This window comes from Aythya fuligula, chromosome 17, assembly GCF_009819795.1.
Source record: "Aythya fuligula isolate bAytFul2 chromosome 17, bAytFul2.pri, whole genome shotgun sequence".
Classification (NCBI taxonomy): Eukaryota; Metazoa; Chordata; class Aves; order Anseriformes; family Anatidae; genus Aythya; species Aythya fuligula.
In genome coordinates this window covers 13,553,082-13,574,675 of record NC_045575.1, presented here as the reverse complement: position 1 = coordinate 13,574,675, position 21,594 = coordinate 13,553,082, and the positions used below count along the sequence as shown (strand labels likewise).

Here is a 21,594-nt window from a genome sequence, read left to right as displayed (position 1 = left end):
TTGTGCTGAAAGGATGAGGCAGACTATTTTCATTGTATCCCTGACAATCATCTGTGCAGCCTGTCCTTCAGGGCCTCCAATAATGGAGGTTCCACATATCATTAATGACAACTATTCATGTCTTTTTTCTTTTTTTTCTTTTCTCTAATGAAAAGCACTTTTTCACATGAATTATTTATTTCAAAGTTTAAATGTACAGAAAAACTTTAAATGGTACTGCATTTTTTACAGCCCTAGATAAAACTTACAAACCTGAACTTTAACTAAAGGTGCTAGCTGTTGGTTGGGAAAGTATTAAAAGAAAAAAGACCCAATTTGTTTTTTGTTTTTTAAGTTCTTAGAACATGGGTAAATCTCTTGTTCTCTCAGGATATTTACTATTTCATAGAATAGAGGGATTGTAGCAAACACTGACTATGAAGATCCCAGTACAATAGTGTGAAATAACACATCTTTGACAATAAATGTTAACTAATGCATTTTAAACAAGAACTAAAAAAAATCACTTGTATATTTGTTTACTTAGAATTGCCCAGTGAGTTATCCCAGTGAGTTATGAAAGTACGGGAGGGTTAGTGGTTTTTTTTTTGTTTTTTTTTTTTTTAAGTTCAAATAAAACTTATTATACACTAGATTTTCACTGGTAGTTACATAATGCACATCAGGATTATATTTAAGGGATTACAATGAAAAGGGAGTGTAGTTGTTAGATGTCTGAGAACAGAAGCAAATTAATTCTTCCCAGCACTCAAGAGTGCTACGATATGTTACTCAAGCTATTTGTGCAGTCCATCATGTGAGGAAAGGAGAACTTCAATGCAAGAAATCTTAAAGCAGGAGTCAGTGTCTTCTGCCTTATTCCTGTCCTATACATCAATACAAGTTAATATGATGACACAAATATATAATCAGTTTGTGAATTTTACTGTCTTCTGGTTTTGAGTGAGATTTATTTTCCTGCTTTACTCTAAAATTAGGGGGCTACAGCGTTTCTTCTTTTAATAAAACTCTTATTGCTCTATCAATTAGTACTGCCTTCTATCATTATTTTGTAATACAACAAGGGAAGAGCACAAGGAGGGAAATATATTCTTCGGTGTCTATGAAAATATCATTAAGAATGTGTTTGGGGCAGCCTGTAACCAATGTCTCTCTCTAAATAGTGCAGGATTCTACCCTAAGAAAGTTGTTCTCTTGATGAAAGAGGATTTGCTGAAATTGAAAGAAGCTGCTTCAATAGCAATGGTTTTTAAATTAAAGCAAAATTCAAGAGAACACAACAAACTTGCTGGAACCACCAATCAAAATACTAATCAATATGCAGCATGTCATTCTAGATAACTAGTTCACCTAGATGAAGAGTTAACTTCAAGTAACATCTGCCTCTGTTCTTATTTTTTCATTTACAATGTAGGGGTAAATTACCTATATTATAAAACAGAGCTTGTTAACAAAATACTGTCTTCTGATGTATTTAAAAAAAAAGGCATTAACTACTTGCAAGATACTTCAATACAGAAATGTTTTCAGCCAATGCATTCTGATGAGCTCTTTTGGTTCCCATGCTCAAAGAAGAACTAAGATGTAAGAAAAAGGAAAAATCAAACTGAAACAATCCTTCCAACTACTGTGCTTTTGTTTTAAGTGCTGCCAAATGCAGGTTGGACCTGTGTCATGATATGGGACTAGATTTTTCTTCCAAAAGACAAACTGGAAGTCAGTCTTGGTGACTGGGGTGGAGCTGGTATAAACCAGTCTGTGGCTCCTTTGTATGGCTGAAATGAGCTACGCAATGAAAGAGGCAGGGTATGAGTATCTGCAATGCAGACTTTGTACCTAGTACAAAAATAAAATATCAGACTTGTAGCTAGTACAAAAAAAAAAAAATAAATAAATAAATTGTGAACTCCCTTTCCTGCTTATAAACTGTACAGTGACTGCACTGGTAGAGTGGCTTTTTCTGTATCCTGTTAAACCTTAGAAAGGGGGACAAAGACTGATGTAGCAGTTCAGGATATAGTTCCTGGTTTAGGAAGGTAACTGCAAAATCCAGACGGGTGTGAGACAGGGCTGCACAAACCAAAGGAGGACCAGAGGAATGATGCAGATTCTTCATCAAATGTTGAGAGTGTGGTTATGAGCAGGGGCAGCTTCTCCATCCTGTCCCTTTCTTTATTTTGTCCTCCTACAGTAACTGTAGGGAGGGGACTCTGTGAAGTCCTTGTCCTCTCTGTTGAATGTTAACTTTGTGGGAGTTTCTGAGTACAATGACTGTGTATTGTTCTGGTTGCAAATATATCAAACCTGGCCTGAGAGTGAGTGCAGGGCCTTTCCCACTGCTAGAGTCCTAAGGTCAACTTCATAGGTTTAAGAAGAACTTATCACAAAAGTGATTCTTTAAAGCAAACAAACAAAAAGATACACCTTTTATTTGGTGTGGGCTCACAATTTTAGGTTGGAATAATGTTGTATAAGGAAGAGGTAATAAACTACTAAGAGTTCTTTTGTAAAAACTGCTTCTGTTTTGAAGCTCTGTGAGCTGCTAACACACTCATTATGGAAATGACCGTACACAAACACATGTATTGACATGGCAGTATGTCTGGCACAATCTTGTTTTTGTTCCTCGCAGATGTGCAAATATAATCAAGGTGCACATATGTACATATCTGAACAGTTCCGAGAGAACTAGATGAGTTGCCCTGGATGTTCACTGTGACGAAGGACAGTTGATTTCAGCTACAGATCTGTTCCGTGTAACTCGAGTTAAGTAACAACAGTTCTACAGCTACTTAAACTGCAGGTCCATGACAAGCCAGAAAAATTAGCACTAAAATTACAAATTTCAGTAGGAGGGTGCTATAACAACCTAGTCAATAGTTTCTATTACTGACAGAAAAATAGTTTCACTAGGGAGCAATTTTCATCTGGAATATTTGTTGGTGTATTAGAGGAGACTATGATATTAGAGAAGTTTAACAAAATCTAGCAGTTAGAAAGGAATATGTTAAGATTAAATCCAAGGTATTTGATAAAACGTTTCAATGCCAATTACACACCAGCTCTCTTGTGGAGAGTTAATGATTCAAATGAAAGCAAAAGTAGAAAACTCTATTACAGATTGTCTTCTGCAGTGTAAAACAAATTCTTTAAAGGATTACTCTTTGCTTGTATTTGCATAGTTAGCAATAAAGATTTTTAACATTAAGGTGTTTTTCATTTCCTGATAAATATCAGCTGCATCATTGACCAAGTTTTTTGTTTTAATGATATAATTGTCCTGAATGAACAATGAGGTGAGCAAGGAAAGCTGGAATTGAAAGTGAAGTTTAATCATCTCATGATAAGTCGCACTCATTATTGTGGTGAAAGTGTTGCAACTGAAATCACTAACATAAATCATAAGGATTTTTCTTTTGAGATTAAACCTTTTTGTTTGGAAGTGTGCTGCCATACAAATACACACACCGAAAAAAGAAAAAAAAAAAAAGAGAGGAGAGGGAAAAAAAAATGGGGTGTGTGATTTTGCTGCTTGCAAGCTGCTAGCTGTTTGTGCAGCCTGTCAGAACTCCTTCTGTTCTATTTGGGGAGTTCATTCTATGTGTCAGCAACGTCCAAGATGCAGAGCAGTTCCCACCTGGCCACCTTCTTCCCTCTGCTTAAGCGGGGCAGAAAATTGAGAAGCCTTTCAGGGAGTTCCCCCAGTGCTGTTGCATGTGGGTCACAGGTCCTTCTTCCTCACCCCCTTAGCGGGATGGGAGCTCCCTTAGCTGTCCTGGGGAGAAATCTCTCCAGCTGCCGAGCACAGGCTGTTCACAGTTGCCCGGTGTACGCAGAGCTTTGTGCTCTTATTGACATGCAAGTACTTTAAGTGAAGGTTATTTTATCTGCAGGTTATTCAAGAGCAATCCGTTGTGATTGTTTGTCTTCTGAGCGTTGGATCAGTTATTTTGGTTTGCACGCAAGATGCCCAGTGCTACCTCTGGTCTGTGGTGGAAGCATTGTGACTTTTCAGATCAGGTTTCTAGAGGATCACACGATTACATTCAGAATTTGTTTCTGCAAATAATCTCTGATGTCTGCTTGCAATTTGCTGTTTCCACAAAAATTTCTGGCAGTGAACATGTTTGCTTGGATTCTCACAATTGTTTTGGTAAGCATATTCTTTCCCTTGACAGGCCTCTCTTGGCAAATATTTCAAATTCCTGTCTTTCTCTTTTTATATTTTAATATTTCTTGTGTTTTTTAGCTGCAACTTTCTATTTCTAAGGGTGACTCTACTTGTTACTATGTGATGCAGACTTCCTGGGGTTTACACAGGATTCCTCTTCTTCCTTCAGGTTATAGAAGAGTTTCTGGCTAACAATGATGATGGAAGGAGTCTATATATAATAACAATATAAATAAATAAATAAAAAGAACTAGATGGAAATAAGGAAAAGTCAATAGGAAAAGTGAATAACTAGCGCCTTCTGACTAGTTATACTCAGTGCAAACAAATTTATTTTTTTAGGAACTGAAGTTCAGAATTCTCAAAACTATTTTGTTTAACCAAAGCAAGGTTACAAACCAAATATGTTTTTTTGGTGATATTGAATATATTCAATTTAAATATTGAATATTTAATTTTGATAACATACGGCAACTCATATGGCATGAGCATCTTCCAAAATTAAGTATGATCCCTTCAGTCCTTGGACTCTGGAGTTCCATCTACCCAGCTCCTAGGAAGGAGTTGGTTACCACCAGAAGCTTCAGAAGTTCACTGCCTCTGGGCAGCCAGCTGGGTGAACTGGGCCCATTATCATGAGGCAACCTGCTGGGCTTCCAGCTACCTAAGCCCTACAGTCATTAGAAAACTTTCATTTAAAAAAAAAAAAAAAAAGGCTTTAGCCAAGAGTTTGGTGCAAAAGTTATGGTTAAGAAGTGGACAAGTAAGAAAGAGGGCTAGTACCATGGAAGGAGTAGAGCTCAGAAGAGGAACCAGGCTAATATAGGCTCATATGGGCATCTGTAGAAATGAGGCCAAGAGCCACCAAATGGATGTATGGGGATGAAAGGACAACTACATGTCAGAATGTAAGCCATAGGTGGACAATGACACACATGGAAATGGGTGCACGTGATCACTTTTCTATAGATTAGCATCATGTTTGTCTGACTTTTGTTTAGAGTGTTTTCCTCGTTGACAAAACATCATGTGGTGAAAGTTCTAGTTTACTGAAAAATTTTGGCAATTTGAATTTTGCTGAGATGTTAACATGATCTGATTCTGAATTTTAGTTTCTGATCTTCCTTACATCACCTATGTATGGCTCATGTCAGGATAAATAAGGGATTGAAAAATATGAGGAAGGGATGAACAGGGCTTATGGAAATGGAGGGCTTATCAAATTTTGTTTAGTGTTACTGTTTCAGTTTTTCACTGAAAAAAAAAAAGTGAAGAGAACTTGTTTCTGAAAGCAAGATTTTAACATTAATGAGAAGAGTAAATGAAAATATGAACTAGTTCTAGCTACTATTTTTCTTTAGTATAAAATCTTATAATTTTATATATCTTTAATATATAAAATATTGGTTGTTATTTGTGGTATAAGCTTAGCGTAATTGGGATGCTCTTCTAGAAATACTTAAATGTAATTGCTTTTATTTTTATTTTTTATCAAAGAATAATATTGCTGTGGCTATTATAGAAGTAATTTTATTTTATTTATTTATTTATTTTTTGCTAGCTCTGACAGGCAACTTTGAGCAAACCAGTGAAATGGCTAGAGCCTCAGTTTCCCCTTCTTGATAGGGACACAGTAAAATTAATCCCTCAATGCTATGTGATTTAAATCAATATTTTTTCAAAGGTCTTGTTTCTTTAAACAAATACAAACTGCTGTTTTAGTGAATAGCTCTTAGCTTTCCTTCGACAATTTGTGTCCAAAATCTGTTATTTTGTTCTTACACATTTGAATTAGGAACAATTGTTCTGGCTTTGCATCTTCTTTGAGTGTGCAGATTGCTAAAAACTGTAATCTCTTTAATCTGTTTGCTGAAGCACATTAACTTGTTTCCACTTGTTCCTAGCTGGCTGGTGTTAGGACCCAGAAAAGAGACAGCAGCAACGTGATATAAATAGAGTACCAGAATGGGACAAAGTTTGAGAAGAAAGCATGACATCACTCAGACTTGCTCTCCACCCAAAAAGATCTGGGATGGAGGTGCAAACGTGAGCTGGACAAGCAGGGAGTTAGCAACTCTTTTCAGCTCAGTTCCTGAGGAAATAGTGCGAGTTATAAGCTCTATGCGCTATAAGGAAGTACATTTTCTTGCTAGCAAAACCAAAACTGGCTTCAGATCTCTGACAACGTGAAAGTAATGGAAAGGAAAAGACCATAGGAAGAAAGTTGAAAACAAGATATTTTCTTTTTGGCACAGATTCTAACAGAAATACTTGACTTCTTTCCATGGAACCGTACAACTTTCGGATCTGATGCACAGTTCTTTTAATTTTTCTCAAATCATAGTAATTTATTTATGGTTAAATGAAGAGATCAAAGTGTGAAGCAAGCAAATACTACTTAAACGGTCTGGAAGGATATTATATCATCACTGGAGGAACAGACTTTTTGAACTTGCATGGAAAATGTCCCTTTTAATACGAAAAGTTGCTAAGGAAAACTTATGATTGAAATCTTACAGGAATTTGATCTTGGTTGTACCTTTAATCTTAAATAGACCATGGAGAATTTATTATCTCTGCTCTGTTGTCATTATTCTTTGCTGATTTTATTTCAGTTCCAGTATCAGGTAATGTTCTGAATATGGGCAACATTGAGATATATTTGGATTCCTCTTAGCAAGTTTTGCCTCACTTTATCTCATTATAAAATGTTTTATGTGCAGGTGTATGGAAACTATTCCCAGCTACTCAAACACCCAGGTAAGGAATATTCAATTTATATTTTATGGCAATATGCTTAAATATTTAATTGCTCTTTTTTTTCTTTTTTTTTTTCTTTTTTTTTTTTTTTTTGAGGGGGGGGGGGGTTGTATTTTTCTTTTCTTTCCCCCCCCCCTTTTTTTTTATTTGTAGTTCTAAAGAAACAGTGACCCCACATTTAAATATAAGCTCTGTATGAAAAATATAATAAAGCCTGACCATCCCACTTAGTTTATATTCACTACCTACTAAATATTCTGCATAGAAATATATTTGGAGAAAAATGACTTGTATTTGATAGATAGAGAATTCCTCTATATAGGGTTTATTACCTTTTTGAGCATGAATTTCTGAATCAGACTTCTACACCGTTTTTTTTTTTTTTTTTTTTTTTTTTTTTTTTTATAATAAAGGTCTTAGTGTTCAGTGTTTTAAATTCTTTGATTTACAGTTAGATATGCCAGTTTATGTGTTTTTTAGTACTTCACCAAGGCTTCAAGCTATCTACGCTCCTCCCAGCCTTCATGCTTAAGTTAAAATCAGTTACAGAGCATATTAAAAATCTCATCTGTTTTCAATGCAGAAAAACTCAGAGCTTATTGAGGGTCTGTGTGTGTAACTACAGAATTCTTCTGTTTATATAAATAGTTTAACCTCAAGCCTCATGGTGGTGTACAAGTACAATTTTACTGCTTTACCAATTCATGTATTGCTTTGTGCTTCTAAGTTTTCACCATATATAATTACGTTCAAAAGAAAACACAGTGTGATGTGGAGAGCTATGTTGTCTGCTACTGCAGTATCTTCAGACCAGTTAGTTTCTTTTGTTCCACCTTCTGTCAAAAACAAAGAAATACCACCTCATTTCCTTTAGGTGAGGATTACTGGCTTCTGGCCAATAGAGCCATAAGGGAGAAAAAGGCCTCCCTCAAAAAGGAAGGAAGCTGTACAACATTTAGTTTGTATACGGTGTCTGTGGGGAAACGCTCAAATCCAGAAAGCATCACTCCCAGTTACAACGCTGTGATTTTGTTCTGAACACAGAGCAGTTACCCATTGAAGTAATGGTACAAGTATAAGCTGAATTCAATGCACCAGGTATTTGTTTTCAGAAAGCTTCTCAGGGCTGATTGGCTGCAAGTGGGGTGGCAGCATGACTTTATATAGCTCAGAACTGGGAGCTGGGAAAGCCACCAACATGCGGCATGGCCTGAGGCAATTCACTTCTTTGCTGTATCTCTTTTGTTTCCCATTTTCTTTGCCCATTTTTTTTCCCATCTTATAAATGTAAGGTTTTTAGAATATAGCTTCTCCTTAGGGGTGAGGTTTTTTGATGCCAACCACAAGAATGCCATTGTTGTGATGCTACTGCTAATGAAACTCATGCCACGTTGTGACATAGTTTCCGTAATCAATTCATTTTCTCCCTGGATTCTTCTTATCTGACTATTGTTCTCTATTTTCCTGTGTTTTTCTATCACCTCTGTTATCTTTAGTCCTTCTACCCCAGATATTAAAGGTAGGTGTGTTAATGGAAGCAAGAACCATTTGCATATAAACACACTGTGAAAAGGAAGGCATGTTCTGTGGTCTGCAAAATAGAGCAGGTAGTTTGAGGGCTGGCTGGAGGTACACTAGCACAGGTTGCCTATGTGGATACTCTTCTTACCATAGAACCTCATCACTTTAATTCTTTTTGCAGCAGCTAGAATATACTCTTTGAAGATAGAACTGAACACATACCCAGATTTAGTTTATGCAAATTAAAGTTTGTTCCTACAGCCTGTTCCCTCAGAGTGCTTTTCCACACAGCTTGTTGAGTTTGGGTTGCCTGGAATTTTCAGATTTGGCTTTGTGCATACTTATTCAGTATCATTATTCTTTTACTTTGACAGTAGCTTTCTCCTTTTGTAGCAACTATGCTTTTCTCTGTATTTTTCAAGTATTCAAAGGAAATGTAACCATAGAACCACATCCATTTCTCCAAACACATCCCTGCCTCATCTATTTACACTCATGCTCCCACTCTCTGGGAAAACCTCTATGAAACAGCAAATATTCCTAGTTAGGTAGGACAATAATAGATCCTGGTCAATTATGAAATCACTTGTTTAGATATCTTTGGCATAGTTTAGTTCAGAAGAGAATCTGAGTAGTTTGTGTATTGCCACAAAATGCAGAGCTGCTTGTATTCTGTGTTTTCAAAATCTGCAATTGTTTGTTGTGACGTTTAGCAAATTTGCCAGCTTTGCACTCTTAGCCTAAAGTTCCTGTCTGCATTGCAGCTCTAATAGTACAACATGAGGATGGGAGACATCAAAACAGCTCACAGCTCCTCTGTGTGGGCAAGAAAATTTAGGATGAAAATGAAAAAAATATTTTTGCTCCTCCAAGTCCATTGTAAAGAAATCTCATTTGTATATAGAACACTAAAATGATGGAATAATTATCCAGTAGGCAGTTTTGATCACTCTAGAGTAAAGAAGCAGAGGACAAAAGATACTGTGTTTTGTTTTAATTTGCACACCATTTTCACAAGGTTTGGGGAGCTTTTCTATGGTGTATGACAGTTTAAGTGGTATTTAGGAGACTTTTCTGTTTTGTCCCTCAGGCTCTTGAAAGATTGCTTGGGAACAAAAACCAAAACAACATAAAACTGTAGGGCAAGGAACTACACGTACGTGTCATTTTATAAATAAGTTTTGCTTCAATTCATTTGGAGACCCCAGAAGGATTAGGAGTGTTATTCTCATTCGGTAGTGCTATTGAAGCCATGCTTGCTCTATATTTTTCATTAATAAGATCATTCACTAGCAAGTTTTGGGGAGTCAAAGTTGTGTTTTGTTAGATCAGTTCATATATAATGTTAAATACCCATCAGATGAAAGGCAGAAAGAAATTTTCTTGAAACTAGTTGATCTTTCTTCACTTCATCCTTTGTCCAGTATTTGAAAGCTGGAGCAGTGGATGGAGCTGTATAACAAGGGTGTTTTATAGAAAGTAATAACAAAATGGTGGTCAGGGAGTTCAAGGAGGTTAGGGGGATCATTGTGGGAACAAACCTGTGGAAGAATGTTCATTGTATGAACAAAGATGTGGAGGGGAGAAGGAAAGAGGATGCTTATGCTTGATACCTTTCAATACTTTCTGTTTTGGGAGAAGGAACATTAGGATAGAACCCAAACCAACTCCAAACAATCACCAGATTTGAAATTTGACTGAAATTTGAGTAGAAAATGCTGGTTTTATAAATACTTCCTCTCTGTTCCCACCCAAAAGAAAAGATTAACTCAAGCTAATAGGATGATATGCTGTGAGGTTGAACAAAACATTCTCATTTGTATTCACAGTAAAACTTCTGTCTATCTGTATCAACATTCTGAAACTTTCTTGGATATAGGAGATTATCAATTTCTTCCAGAACAGCTGGTTAAATTAATTATTTTGAGAATAAAGGATTTCTTGCAGCTAACAAGATAATAAGAAATTACAGTTCATGTTTTCCTACATTATTAATGATATACCCTTAAAATAGAATTGTTATCTTAAACACAAAAATTTGATTGCTTTGGACATCCCACTTCTGTTCAGGTTTGAGTAATCACATCTCCTAAACTCTGTTCTGACTGGTAGCAATTAGACCAATGGAAACCAGCAGATGTCCTGCTTTTGTCATCTTGTACACTTGGTGCTCAGGAGGACATTTTGGAAAACAAAATGTTCCTACCTGCCACAAGGAGATGTTCTGATTTTGGTGTAGTGAAGATGGTTCTGAAGGAACAGCTAATGCTGTGTGGGGAGGAGGGGATTCTTCCATCCCCCCATGTGTTGTTGGATTTTCTGGAACCCCTTCTCTTAAGGAACATCAAATTCATTCTATTTAAGGTATAGTTCTGCTATACATGCATGACACAGTTAAAGTGTGAATTACTTGGAGATATCAGGAAGGCTAGGTTGTGCAGTAACACAATCACCCACGTTGCAGGCCCTCCAGCATCAAGTATTGTTTTTGACTACTGTTTTTCCACAGAGAACAAAGGTGAAAAATGCTTGTGTAAATATAACCTAAAGGTATTGCACTGCTTTTGCAGTGCATTTCAAGAAGAAGCTAAGAGTCCTCGGAACTCTCTACCATCTTCTCCAATTCAATTTAACTGGAGATAGTGAAGTCCTCTGTGGAGGAGGCAGGAGTACAGAAAGCATGCTGCAGAGGCTTAACATTCCAACTGTACATTCTCTTCTTGGTGCATTGTACTATCCATGATGGGTTTAAAAAACTGCATGGCATCTTAAAATTATCAGGCCAGCTCCAACAATTACTTTGATGAATGCTGCCTGATACAGTAGCAGAGATTTGGTCAGAGACGGTTACGTATTTTAAGTGTAATTAGAATGAAAATCAGTTGAATTTTAAAAACAGAAGTTCTCTACAGTGATCAGTCAGATATCTTTAATCTCTGCCATTTTGATGGTCTTGCTTATGTGCAGTATTTTATTTATATGCAATATCTTGTTTTACTTAACCTATTGACTTTCTTTATTGTTCTTCTTTGTGGAGACTTGCTACGATCCTTGTTGGGACTTACTTTAACAACCTGTTCATCTGTATTTCCTTGAAAGGGTTCAAAGTTCTTGCATCAGCTTCCCATTACTGGCCATTGGAAGATGTGGATGGAATTCATGAGTTTCGGGATACGAATGGAGGTAGACAAAGGACTCATTGACAATGGCAATAACATAAGTATTTGTGGTCAGTCTGTAGTGGATAGGGAGCAGGAGAAATGAAAGTGGTTAGCTTTTTTTAACATGGCAGTTGAGATTTTCTTTAAAGTTAATGTTTTTTGCAGTGCTTTGATATCCAAATTATATTGTATTTGAGAACTGATTTTTATAGAGTATTCTCAGACATTTTATGGTCTGTCTATGCATTGTTAAGGTTATAAAGAGAAATGCTTTATGATCCAAAGAGTTATGAAATAACCACTGTTATTAGTTGGCTTGGTACATGCATAATATGCACTAATAAGCTCAGTACTGAGATCTTTGGCTATGCGCAGCTGTGAAATGCCTGATACTTTTAGATTTTTAAAAGGAGTTAGATGCCTAAACTCTGCAGACATATTTGAAAGTTGCAACATAGTATGCACAGAAAAAGAAGGGTATATCTGATATATCTTATTCATTTTTATTTGGTTTGGATACTTCCTTAAAAATTGTATTGCAGCAATAGGTTTATTTCTCTCTCTCCTCTCTCTCTCTCTCTTTTTTTAATGATTTTTTCTCTCCAGTTGGGCAAAAACCATGTGAAGCTTGGTAAAACAAAACCCTCACTGATTTGAGTCAGTTGTCACAACTCTAGGATCTCAGAGGGAATAATTTTAAAATGTAGTCCTTTGGTTTCAGCAGTTTTCTGATTCTGATATTTTAAAGTGGGGTGAGAGCTTCCTAGGGATGTGCAGGGGATGTAACTCATGGAGTTTTGACTGAGGAAAATACCCCACTGCTGTGTTACGAGCTTGTAGGGTCGCACCTTTCAGATGAAACTTTCAGCTTCGTTTTGCATCCTTCTGAGGCTCAAAAATCCCTTAGTAATTTTCACATGAGAACTGTTTTTTCTTCCAACTACTTAGCCAGCTCCAGGTTGGGCTGATATATGTACATTCCCCAGTATTTCTTACACTATGGCTGACTACCTTGGCCATCAAGCCTACTGTGCTACTGTGAAGAGTAGCAGCAGTGTTACTGCTGGTGACTGTAATATCTTTTCCCAGAAAGATTGCTGCAGGAGATTAAATCAGGAGTTAGGGACCTTTACAACCTCGTATGAAAAATGTTACACAAGTACAAAGTTATTGCTATTTATTACACAAAAAATTGCAAGATCAATCTCTGTTCCTAAATGGGGTAAAGATTCTATAAATATCTGAAACCTTTTATTCCATAGGTGCTCAAGTATTTTAAACTCAAACTGTTTGACCCATCTTTCCAGGAAACTTCTTAACGGAATTAAATTGGCTGACCAGAAATAAATCTGGGCAATATTCTGCTCCCATTAGAGGCTGATGGCAGCATTCCCACCAACTTCAATAGGATCATAATTTGACCTGCAAAAGTTACCATATGAGATTTTTAACAGTGTATTAATGTAATTTTCTAACAGTGGACCTCGTGTACTTTCTAACAGAGTAAAGCACTCCTTATCTAGCATTGTTTTAGCATTTGTGTTATCAAGATGTTTTTAAAGTACTTGAAAGGAATATATGAAATCTAATATGACATACAGCTGTTGGACAAATTGTAATTGCATAACTGATGTTAGTTAGATTGTTTTTCAAAACTTGTTAAATTACATTACTTCAATACAATTCAGAAATCTTTCCAGTAGTAACACAGAAGAGTAAAAGCAGAATATATTAAGCTCCTGATCCTACAGGCCTTCTCTTACATGAATAGGGCTGGCTTACATGAGCAATTGTCTCTTACTCCTATTATGACACTGTGTTAAAGAACTTTATAAATGAGCCAGCAGCATGACTGCAGGAAAAAAAAAAAAGATTTGGAGGACGTTTTCTTGCTATTGTTTGCAGAGGATCCTAGTAGCCAGAAGTCCTTTTCTCTGCAGTGCAATTTTGACAATGTTGAATTATTTCCTTAACGTTCTAGTGGATAGTTCAAATTCTTGGCAGTTGCATATATTGTGTCTTATAATACATGGGTATTATTTCAACTGCTTCCAGCAGACTTTTTATGTACCTATCTGATATATGACTTTGAAATACAATGAAAGTTTTCTTTATTGTTGTAATCTAATGCCCATGACAATTTTCTATTTTTGATACCATTCTGATTACACAACTCTTCTGTTTATTGCTAGCCTTTCTTGTTTTTCTCCCATTCATCATAATTTCATGCAATTATTTTCATTCCATGTTTCTTCTCTTAAATACTTGAAATATCATAATCTGTCCATCATGTTAATCCATTTTATTTGTTGAAGTCATTGTGTGTGAAGCCAGATTTATATCTCTCAATGCATTTGTGTTGTGAGAGACAGTGTCAGCAAATTATTTTTTTGGTTATCATAGCAATAAAAGCAGTAGAAGCAATTGGAGGGAAAAAAACAAACAAACAAACAAACAACTTAAAATATAGCAAAGAAAATATGTGGCCATGTTCAGGTTTTATAATATGCCCTCTAGTTTTCCATGCATTTTCTATTGAATTTTTTATTTTTATTTATTTATTTTTTTTTGAGCATTTGCTTTTTCCTCCTGTGAGCCCAGTTGGTCTAAATCCCCAGTCAATGTCTCTATTTACTTATGCAGGCTTTCCATCAAGATCTATTTGCCTGCCCAAGGTAAATAATTACTGTGTGCAAGATACCTTTAAGTGGAAGGGGAAAAAAAATAAAATTTTATTGTTGGATACCTAAATTAATTTGATGGCTCTCAAAACCATAACAGGCAAAATGGTAGAAACCCTGTAATGTTGATGCTGTCCTTTTAAACCTGTTGATAGTGTGTGTTTGCCAGCAGCCCTTAGACTTCAGAGCTGCAGGACAGATGAGCTTAACGCCCCACCTGGAGATTGTCTCCTCCAACCCCCTGGGAGGCTCATGAGTAGGGTGAGCTGGAGCCAGTTGCTCTGGGCTTTCTGGTTGAGGTTTGAATATCTCTAGGGATGGAGGCTCCACAGTCCCTCCGGACAACCTGTTCCAGTCTCTTACCCTCTCATAATTTTTCTTAATTTAAAAAGCTTTTTCCTTATGTTTAAGTAGAATTACTTGTTTTTTAATTTGTGCCCACTGACTCTTATCTGTTCACTGGATACCACTGGGGAGAGTTCAGTGTTATCTTTACTCTTTCCATGGGGTGTTTATTCACACTGATAAAATCCCTGAGCCTTCGCTTCTCCTTATTGAGCAACCCCACCTGTCTCAGTCTCTGCTGGTGTGTCCAGTGCCTTCAACATCTGTGTGGCCCTTCACCAGGCTCTCTCCAGTATGTCTAGTGCTAGGGAACCCAGAACAGAACATAGAACTTGAATTGACCATAACTTTTGCACCAGTGTAATGATTTTTGTTATAACTGCATAGCTCCTTACTGACCTCACTGTATTCAGAGCCCCTTATCTGGTTGCAGTTGTACTGTTTTATAGTTTTTCCTTTTCTGTTCCTTTAAGGAATTAAAAATGGTTTTAGTGACGCTATATTTTCTTAAGTTATGTAGTTAAAGGATGCAACACTCATGTACTACTTACAAATTATTGGAGACAGTTGATCATATGATAATTTTAAAGGCCACTGACCAACATCTGTGATCTGTGTCATGTTGAGAGATATGAACTGGTCATTTCATTTCTGATTGTGTTTATTCATTGTTTTGCTTATTTGCTTATTTTTTTGTTGTTTCACCCAGCTCTAAGAATCCACAACTTCACTGTGCTTCCTTCCCATAACTCTACCTTTGTATATACCAATGACTCTGCCTACTCTAACTTCTCTGCAACTGTAGGTGAGGATTTACATTTTATTTTGTTCTGCATTTGTCAAGCTTGGATGGTTCTTGTATCACTGGATTCAAAGTTAACACTGAGTTTTGGTTCAGTTGGTCATGTGGTAAAGATCTATGTGTATGCTGAGATAAATGATTGAAAAAGCATTCCTGCAATTTGAAGTGAATTGGTCTGAATTACTGGGAGACAAATCCCCTTGCTAAGCAGTCTGTAGAAGGATGGACCCCAGCAGCCCTCAAAAACCTGAAATATTTTTATTAAGCTTGAAAGAAACAGAAGATATTTCAGAGGAATATATAAAAACAAATACGCTGATTTATTTTTTCTTTCAAGATGAAAAGAAAAAATGTCCTTTAAAAATGAGTATGAAATGGTGAAAAAGAGATAAAGACAGATGCAAGTGAATTTTCCAATCCTGAAAGTAAACTTGTCAACCACAATATGTTTGATTAATATATAAATAAATAAATAAATAAGTAGACACAGATCTTAGATATATGATTTCTTTTTACATCTACATACTAGTTGGAAGGAATAACAGAAAATAACAACATTGCATGCAGAAACCCGCCAGATTGGAAACTAAGATTAAGCTGGTGTAGGTACAGCTAAAATCATTTAATTGAAGTCATCAGGCTTTAGACTTGAGCAATTGAAATATGACCTTTTGTCTACTTAACGATTAGGTATTAACTCATATCTTTTTGTTAGAAAATCTGACATGAGGAGGAAGATGAAAATGGTAGAACTGTCATTTTGGGTTGCTCCGATAGTAGGAGGTCTGTATTAGAACACTAAAAATACTATTTTTCTGCTCTCTGAGATTAAAAGTATGCTGGCAAATGTGAACTCTATTAATAATGAACTTCAAACGACCCTAATTTCTTTCAGTCCTCACTTATCTGCTTTATAGGCCATTTGCATAGTTCTCACATAATAAGATGTATTCAATATGAACATTAAAAAGAGTGATATTAACAGCAAAGGAAATGCTATGGAAATGGGAATACATTACCTTATGGTATTTATTCTGGCTAGATTAATTCAGAATTTAAGTGATTTAAAAAGAACTTAGAAATATTTGCTTCACTCGATACTATTTTAATTTTTAAAAGGAACTGAATTTTATCTGTCAGTTAGACAATTTGGTGTCTTCTTGCTCAAAAGTAGGGGTAGATACTTAAAAATGGTGATATTTTCATTGAGATTTGGGATGAACTAAAAAAATATTTGGACATATGTTCAGTGAGGGTTATGCTATGCTGCAGCTGCTGTGTCCCTGAGTGGTGTTTTCCTATTGATAGGTCAGCATTACGATGGTCCTTACTCCCACTTGTTGTCTGCAGCTGGGAAATGAGATTGCCTTTTGCACAGGTTGCATGAGGAGATGCACCAACACAAAGCGGTGACAACAGTATCTAGTGACAACCACATAGACAGTGTCTCCCTAGTGCTACCTGTGCCACTCTGACATGACTTTCACCATGCTCTGCTATGCAAAAAGTTCAGGTTAAGTCAGGTAGAAGTACATATATAAATACTGAGGGAAGTCCCTCATGTGCCAGCCTTTACTAGTTGTAGACCATTTGTGTGCTCCTCATTTCCATTCCAATCTCATTCTGTTTTCAAATATCAAGCAGCACCTCTATGGCAATTCCTGCTCTTCAGAGAAGACTATGTCCTCATTGCAGATATTTCCCTTCTGAGCAATTCTTCCCCTAGCAATGTATTTTTCAGAAGAAATTGTAGAGAGGTGTATTTAAAACTAAAATCCCAAATCTTCACAATCTTTTCAGACCTCCTATTACAATGATATTAAGGCTATATTCTAAACTGGACAATTATCTTCTGTCTTCTCAGAAATAAATTATGGAATATTCTGTGTTCTGTGAAACACAGACTTTTTAACTTGGTGGAATTATTTTTTCCCATGATTTCCTATAGTCTTCATTGCTAATATTAGTCCACTTTTTATCTTGGAACAAATGAGGTGAACTTTCCATTGTCATTTATCAGCCAAATTCTCTGATCTTAGCAAGGTTTTCTATGGTAAATATGTTATATTATTTTAGTATCATGATGGCTTGCACATATGTTTTAGCTAGTAGGGGATGAATAAACAGTGCTTTTTAGGGCAGAGGTCACAAGAAAATCACAATTAAATCACTAGACAATTAGTCATTGTCCCCGTTAGACAAAGAAAAACCCTTTATAAATTACTATGATGCCATACCTGAAAGATATGTCTGAAAGATATTTTTCTGCCTTTTGAATATAACTTGTGATTTATATTTATTGAGATATTTTCTTTAAAATAAAATTGGATTTTATCTCAAAATTTCCTTTTCAAAAATGAAAAAAAAAAACAAAAACAAAAAAACGGTTTTCTTACATTTTTAAATAAATGATTTCTTGACCTACTCTACTTAACAACAAGCCAGAAATACTTGTATGATGTGTCCAGAGTTCAAAAGTCTGGAAAGTGTATGGTTTATTCAGACTACATTGAAATAATGATTTTTAGTTTCTGTTTTGGGTATATGAGTTCCATTAAGAAGTTTTAGTTAAGGAAGAATGTGGATGAGGCACATAAGTATAATTTTTTAAAAACCTTAAATGAAAGTAACATCTGCATTTTTTTATAATTAAAAAACCCTACCAAGCAAACAAACAAAAACCCAAACAACTAAATAAGAAAACCTGTAGTTTAGATAAGCAAGTGTCTGAGTCTGTTAGAATCACATTTTCAGCAAGCTTTAATTTACATAAATGTTAAATTATATTTTGCTTTTCCTTTAGATATTGTGGAAGGACTAGTGAACAAAGGAATTTACGTTCGTGAAAAGAAAGGAGTTACCTTTCTCTTCTTTGGAAGCTATCAAAATTCTTGCATTAGCAACCCAGAAGTCTGTGGACCTGAAGGTTAGTAAGCTAATTAATTAATATTTGCTTTTCTTTCTCTGTCAAATTATATAATTCAATAATCATAGTTTCTTTCCAAATTGAAATGGGCTCTAAAATTCTAGTTTGATGCTTTTTTATTGGCTTAAGAAACAATTGAGTGCTGATTGCTGAAAATGTAGTATTTTCTAACTGCAATGTGGATTATAACTAATCACCAACTACTCAGATCAGTGACCTACAGTATAATTAATTCAAACAAAATCAGAAATAAGTTTACAATGCCTGAAATCTCTCATCTGGCACCAAGATTAATGGTGCTACAAAAAATGCAGTGTGACAAACAGATAAGTTGTTCTGCAGTTTTGAAATTTGGGAGTTTTGGAGACTATGCCTTACACTGTGGCATTTGAGCAGGAATGCTTTTTTTCAAACTTATCTTTGGAGATAATATTTCTATTTTTTTTTATTTTTATTTTTTAAATCTCAGGTGTCTTGGAATCCATTTCCATAAATCTCTTTTCCAGATGCATAAATCTCTCTCTCTCTCTCTTTTTTTTTTTTTTTTCCCTCTTCCCTTTCTTCTTAGGCAAAGGCCACAAAATTACATGTATAATAAGGGTGCACAGGTTTGACAACAAGTTGATTACACAAGATTAATAATGTATGTTTCTGTAAAAACAAGCATAATACCAGTCACTATCACATTGTGTGCACTCAAGACTTAAAATGTAGAAGTAGAAGGGTTAGTGGAAAATGGTGTTTTTCTATATGTAACCTCCAGAAGGCCCTAAGCTTAAGCAATATTATTAACACTGAATTTTCTTGCTTTTATTGGTTTTAGGCCATTCTTCAAGCTAGTAACGTTACTTGATATAGGATTATTTATTTATTTATTTATTTTAAGATATGCATTATTTTTTTAAGAAAGAAGAAACTTGGAGTGCAGATGGTGAACAAATGTTATCTGAGAGTATTAGAAAAGATATTTCAGTGTCCCACAGCAGGCATATCTTCTGATACTTACAGTATCTTTTCATATATTCTTCATACAGCCAGAAAGTAAAAATAATTGATGATTTGTATTATTTCTACTTCCAATCATTTTTACAGTAATAGATAATTCCCCCCAATCTCACAAAAAAAGAACTTTAAAAACATAAAACATTGAAATGTTCAACAGATAAAATGTGAATAAATATAAATAGTGAATACTTAATCATTATATCAGATAAAAAATAAAAAGACAACACCCCTTTATCTAAAGGAGGTATCTGTTTGTCTCTGTATTAACTAAACGTGATGATGATCTCTAATTTTATATGAGCATAATGTTTCTTAAATATATTTTGATGTAAATATATTTTGTTGCATTTGTGTGGATTTGGTGTTAAGTATGCTTAGAAGAGATGCTTTCAGAGATGATCTTGGGATTTTTCCAGATGAAGTATTACAATCTAAATATTTAATGAAACAAAAATCCCAATAGTTTTTTCTAGCATAAATGTAATAACATTTCAGAACTCTTGTTCTGACTTGAGAAAACACATTTTTCTTGTTTTTGAAATGTTGAAACCTTCCCCTCCCCCTTCTTTCTCAAGCACTTTTTAAATAATGGTTTTCTCTGAGCAGTTTTGGGCTCATTAAATTGGCATTTTTAGCCAAAAGAAACATTTGTGAAAGATGCAAGAAAAGGTTCTCTTAATCATTAGTTTGAATACAATAGAAAAAATAATAAAGAGCTCTGCAACATACAGAGAACACCTTCCTGATGGGCTTTCCTACCCACATACAATTCCTTCTTCCTTGAACCTTTCAGCATAATGAGAAGTTTATTTAGTGTTCATTTTGTTAGCACCTCTACTCAAGCATCATAAAGCACAGTGAATATGGAAGACACTAGAGAGATGGAAGTAGCCCACCATTAAGTTTCTTGCTCTTAGTCCTTAGCTATCTAACCTGTGACATAGATATATAAATGTTCTGACAAAGTAATATTTTATAACTGTTCTAGTGACAGGTTTCCTGTTGATTTGAACAGAAATTGGATATCTGAATTCCTTGGTTGGTTTTGAAATACCTTAGCTTTTTACCTCCTGATAGCTCTGTGAACACAAAACTTGTTTCAGATAACTAGAAGGCTTAATGAAGCTTGGAAATCTGGGCCATATATGTGAGAAGACCTATGCTCCCTCTTAAAAGTTGTCAGGGACTAAATTTTATTTTGTGTGCAATTCTAAGGACCACAGTTTAAATAAGCAAAGCTTGGTTGATTCTGCTAATGCCAGGCTTTAAGATTATTGTGAAGAACCATAGAATAGTCTGCCCTAGGAGGCTCAAGTTCCCAAGCTGGTTAACTGGGAAGTCTCAGATCCTCACATCTCCCTTGGTACAGACCAATAACAGGAATAATAATGTCAATTATTGTTAACAATTATGTTCCTTAATGTCCTATTGGAAACACTTATTGCTGTATTATGGATAAGTACAGCAAAAGGATGACATTTTTAAAAAATGTCATCAATAGAATAGTCTTTGTATATGTAGTCTGGCTTTCAGGTTTATGCTTTCTTTTTTTTTTCTTTTTTTTTTCTTTTTTTTTCTTTGCTTGTTTGCTGTTAATGAGAGATTATTCAGAGAAACAATAACAGCACATAAAATTTGAAGTACCTTTCTTAATGATGAACGCAATTCTCTTTGACTCGAAGACACCTTCAAAGATTTAGTCATCAGGTGCAGTCATGCATATTATTGTAAATAAGTCTGCAGCATATTTTTAGTTATAAGTTTTAAGTTCCCCTTCTTGCTCTTTTATGACTATATATTTTTAGTTTTTCTTCTCTAAAGCTAAAAGCAAGTCTTACCTACTCAAGGTTCATATGAGAATCTGGTGATGCAAAACTTAATATGTTAGACCCAAAATGATTTATTTCTGTCAAGCTATCTGGGAAAAACTGCTTTTCTAAATTTCAGTGAAGTTTTTATTGTGTGCCTTACTCAGTCTTATTTTAAGTTTTTCTATTTCATGAAGTGATAGGGTGCACATAAGAAGGATTTAGATCCACAGTCTTTTCATGGCTACAGGATGATCAGTGGCTACAGGGAAGTCCAATAGGATGGACAGTCAAAGATGGGGAAAAACAACTTCAGTGCAGGCATACAGTAGAACTTGGTCTAACTTCAGCTCTGCAGTCTCGAAAGATGGGTAACAACATTTCCACAGAAGTTTTGTGAAGATAGCTGGGAGA

At 35.4% G+C, this 21,594-nt stretch overlaps 1 protein-coding gene across 2 annotated transcripts in view; it reads left to right on the top strand.

Annotated features, from left to right (window-relative positions):
• Positions 1-6,714: 6,714 nt before the first annotated feature.
• ADGRD1 (adhesion G protein-coupled receptor D1) overlaps positions 6,715-21,594 on the top strand; it is a 157,196-nt gene continuing 142,316 nt past the window's right edge. Inside the window, exons 1-5 of one of the 2 annotated variants that reach the window (XM_032199049.1) lie at positions 6,715-6,798; positions 6,895-6,931; positions 11,552-11,635; positions 15,349-15,444; positions 18,245-18,367. In XM_032199049.1, the coding sequence (XP_032054940.1) occupies positions 6,730-6,798; positions 6,895-6,931; positions 11,552-11,635; positions 15,349-15,444; positions 18,245-18,367 (409 nt within the window). In that variant the 5' untranslated portion in view covers positions 6,715-6,729. The remainder of the gene's footprint in view (positions 6,799-6,894; positions 6,932-11,551; positions 11,636-15,348; positions 15,445-18,244; positions 18,368-21,594) is intronic. The other variant, XM_032199050.1, reaches the window with a different exon arrangement.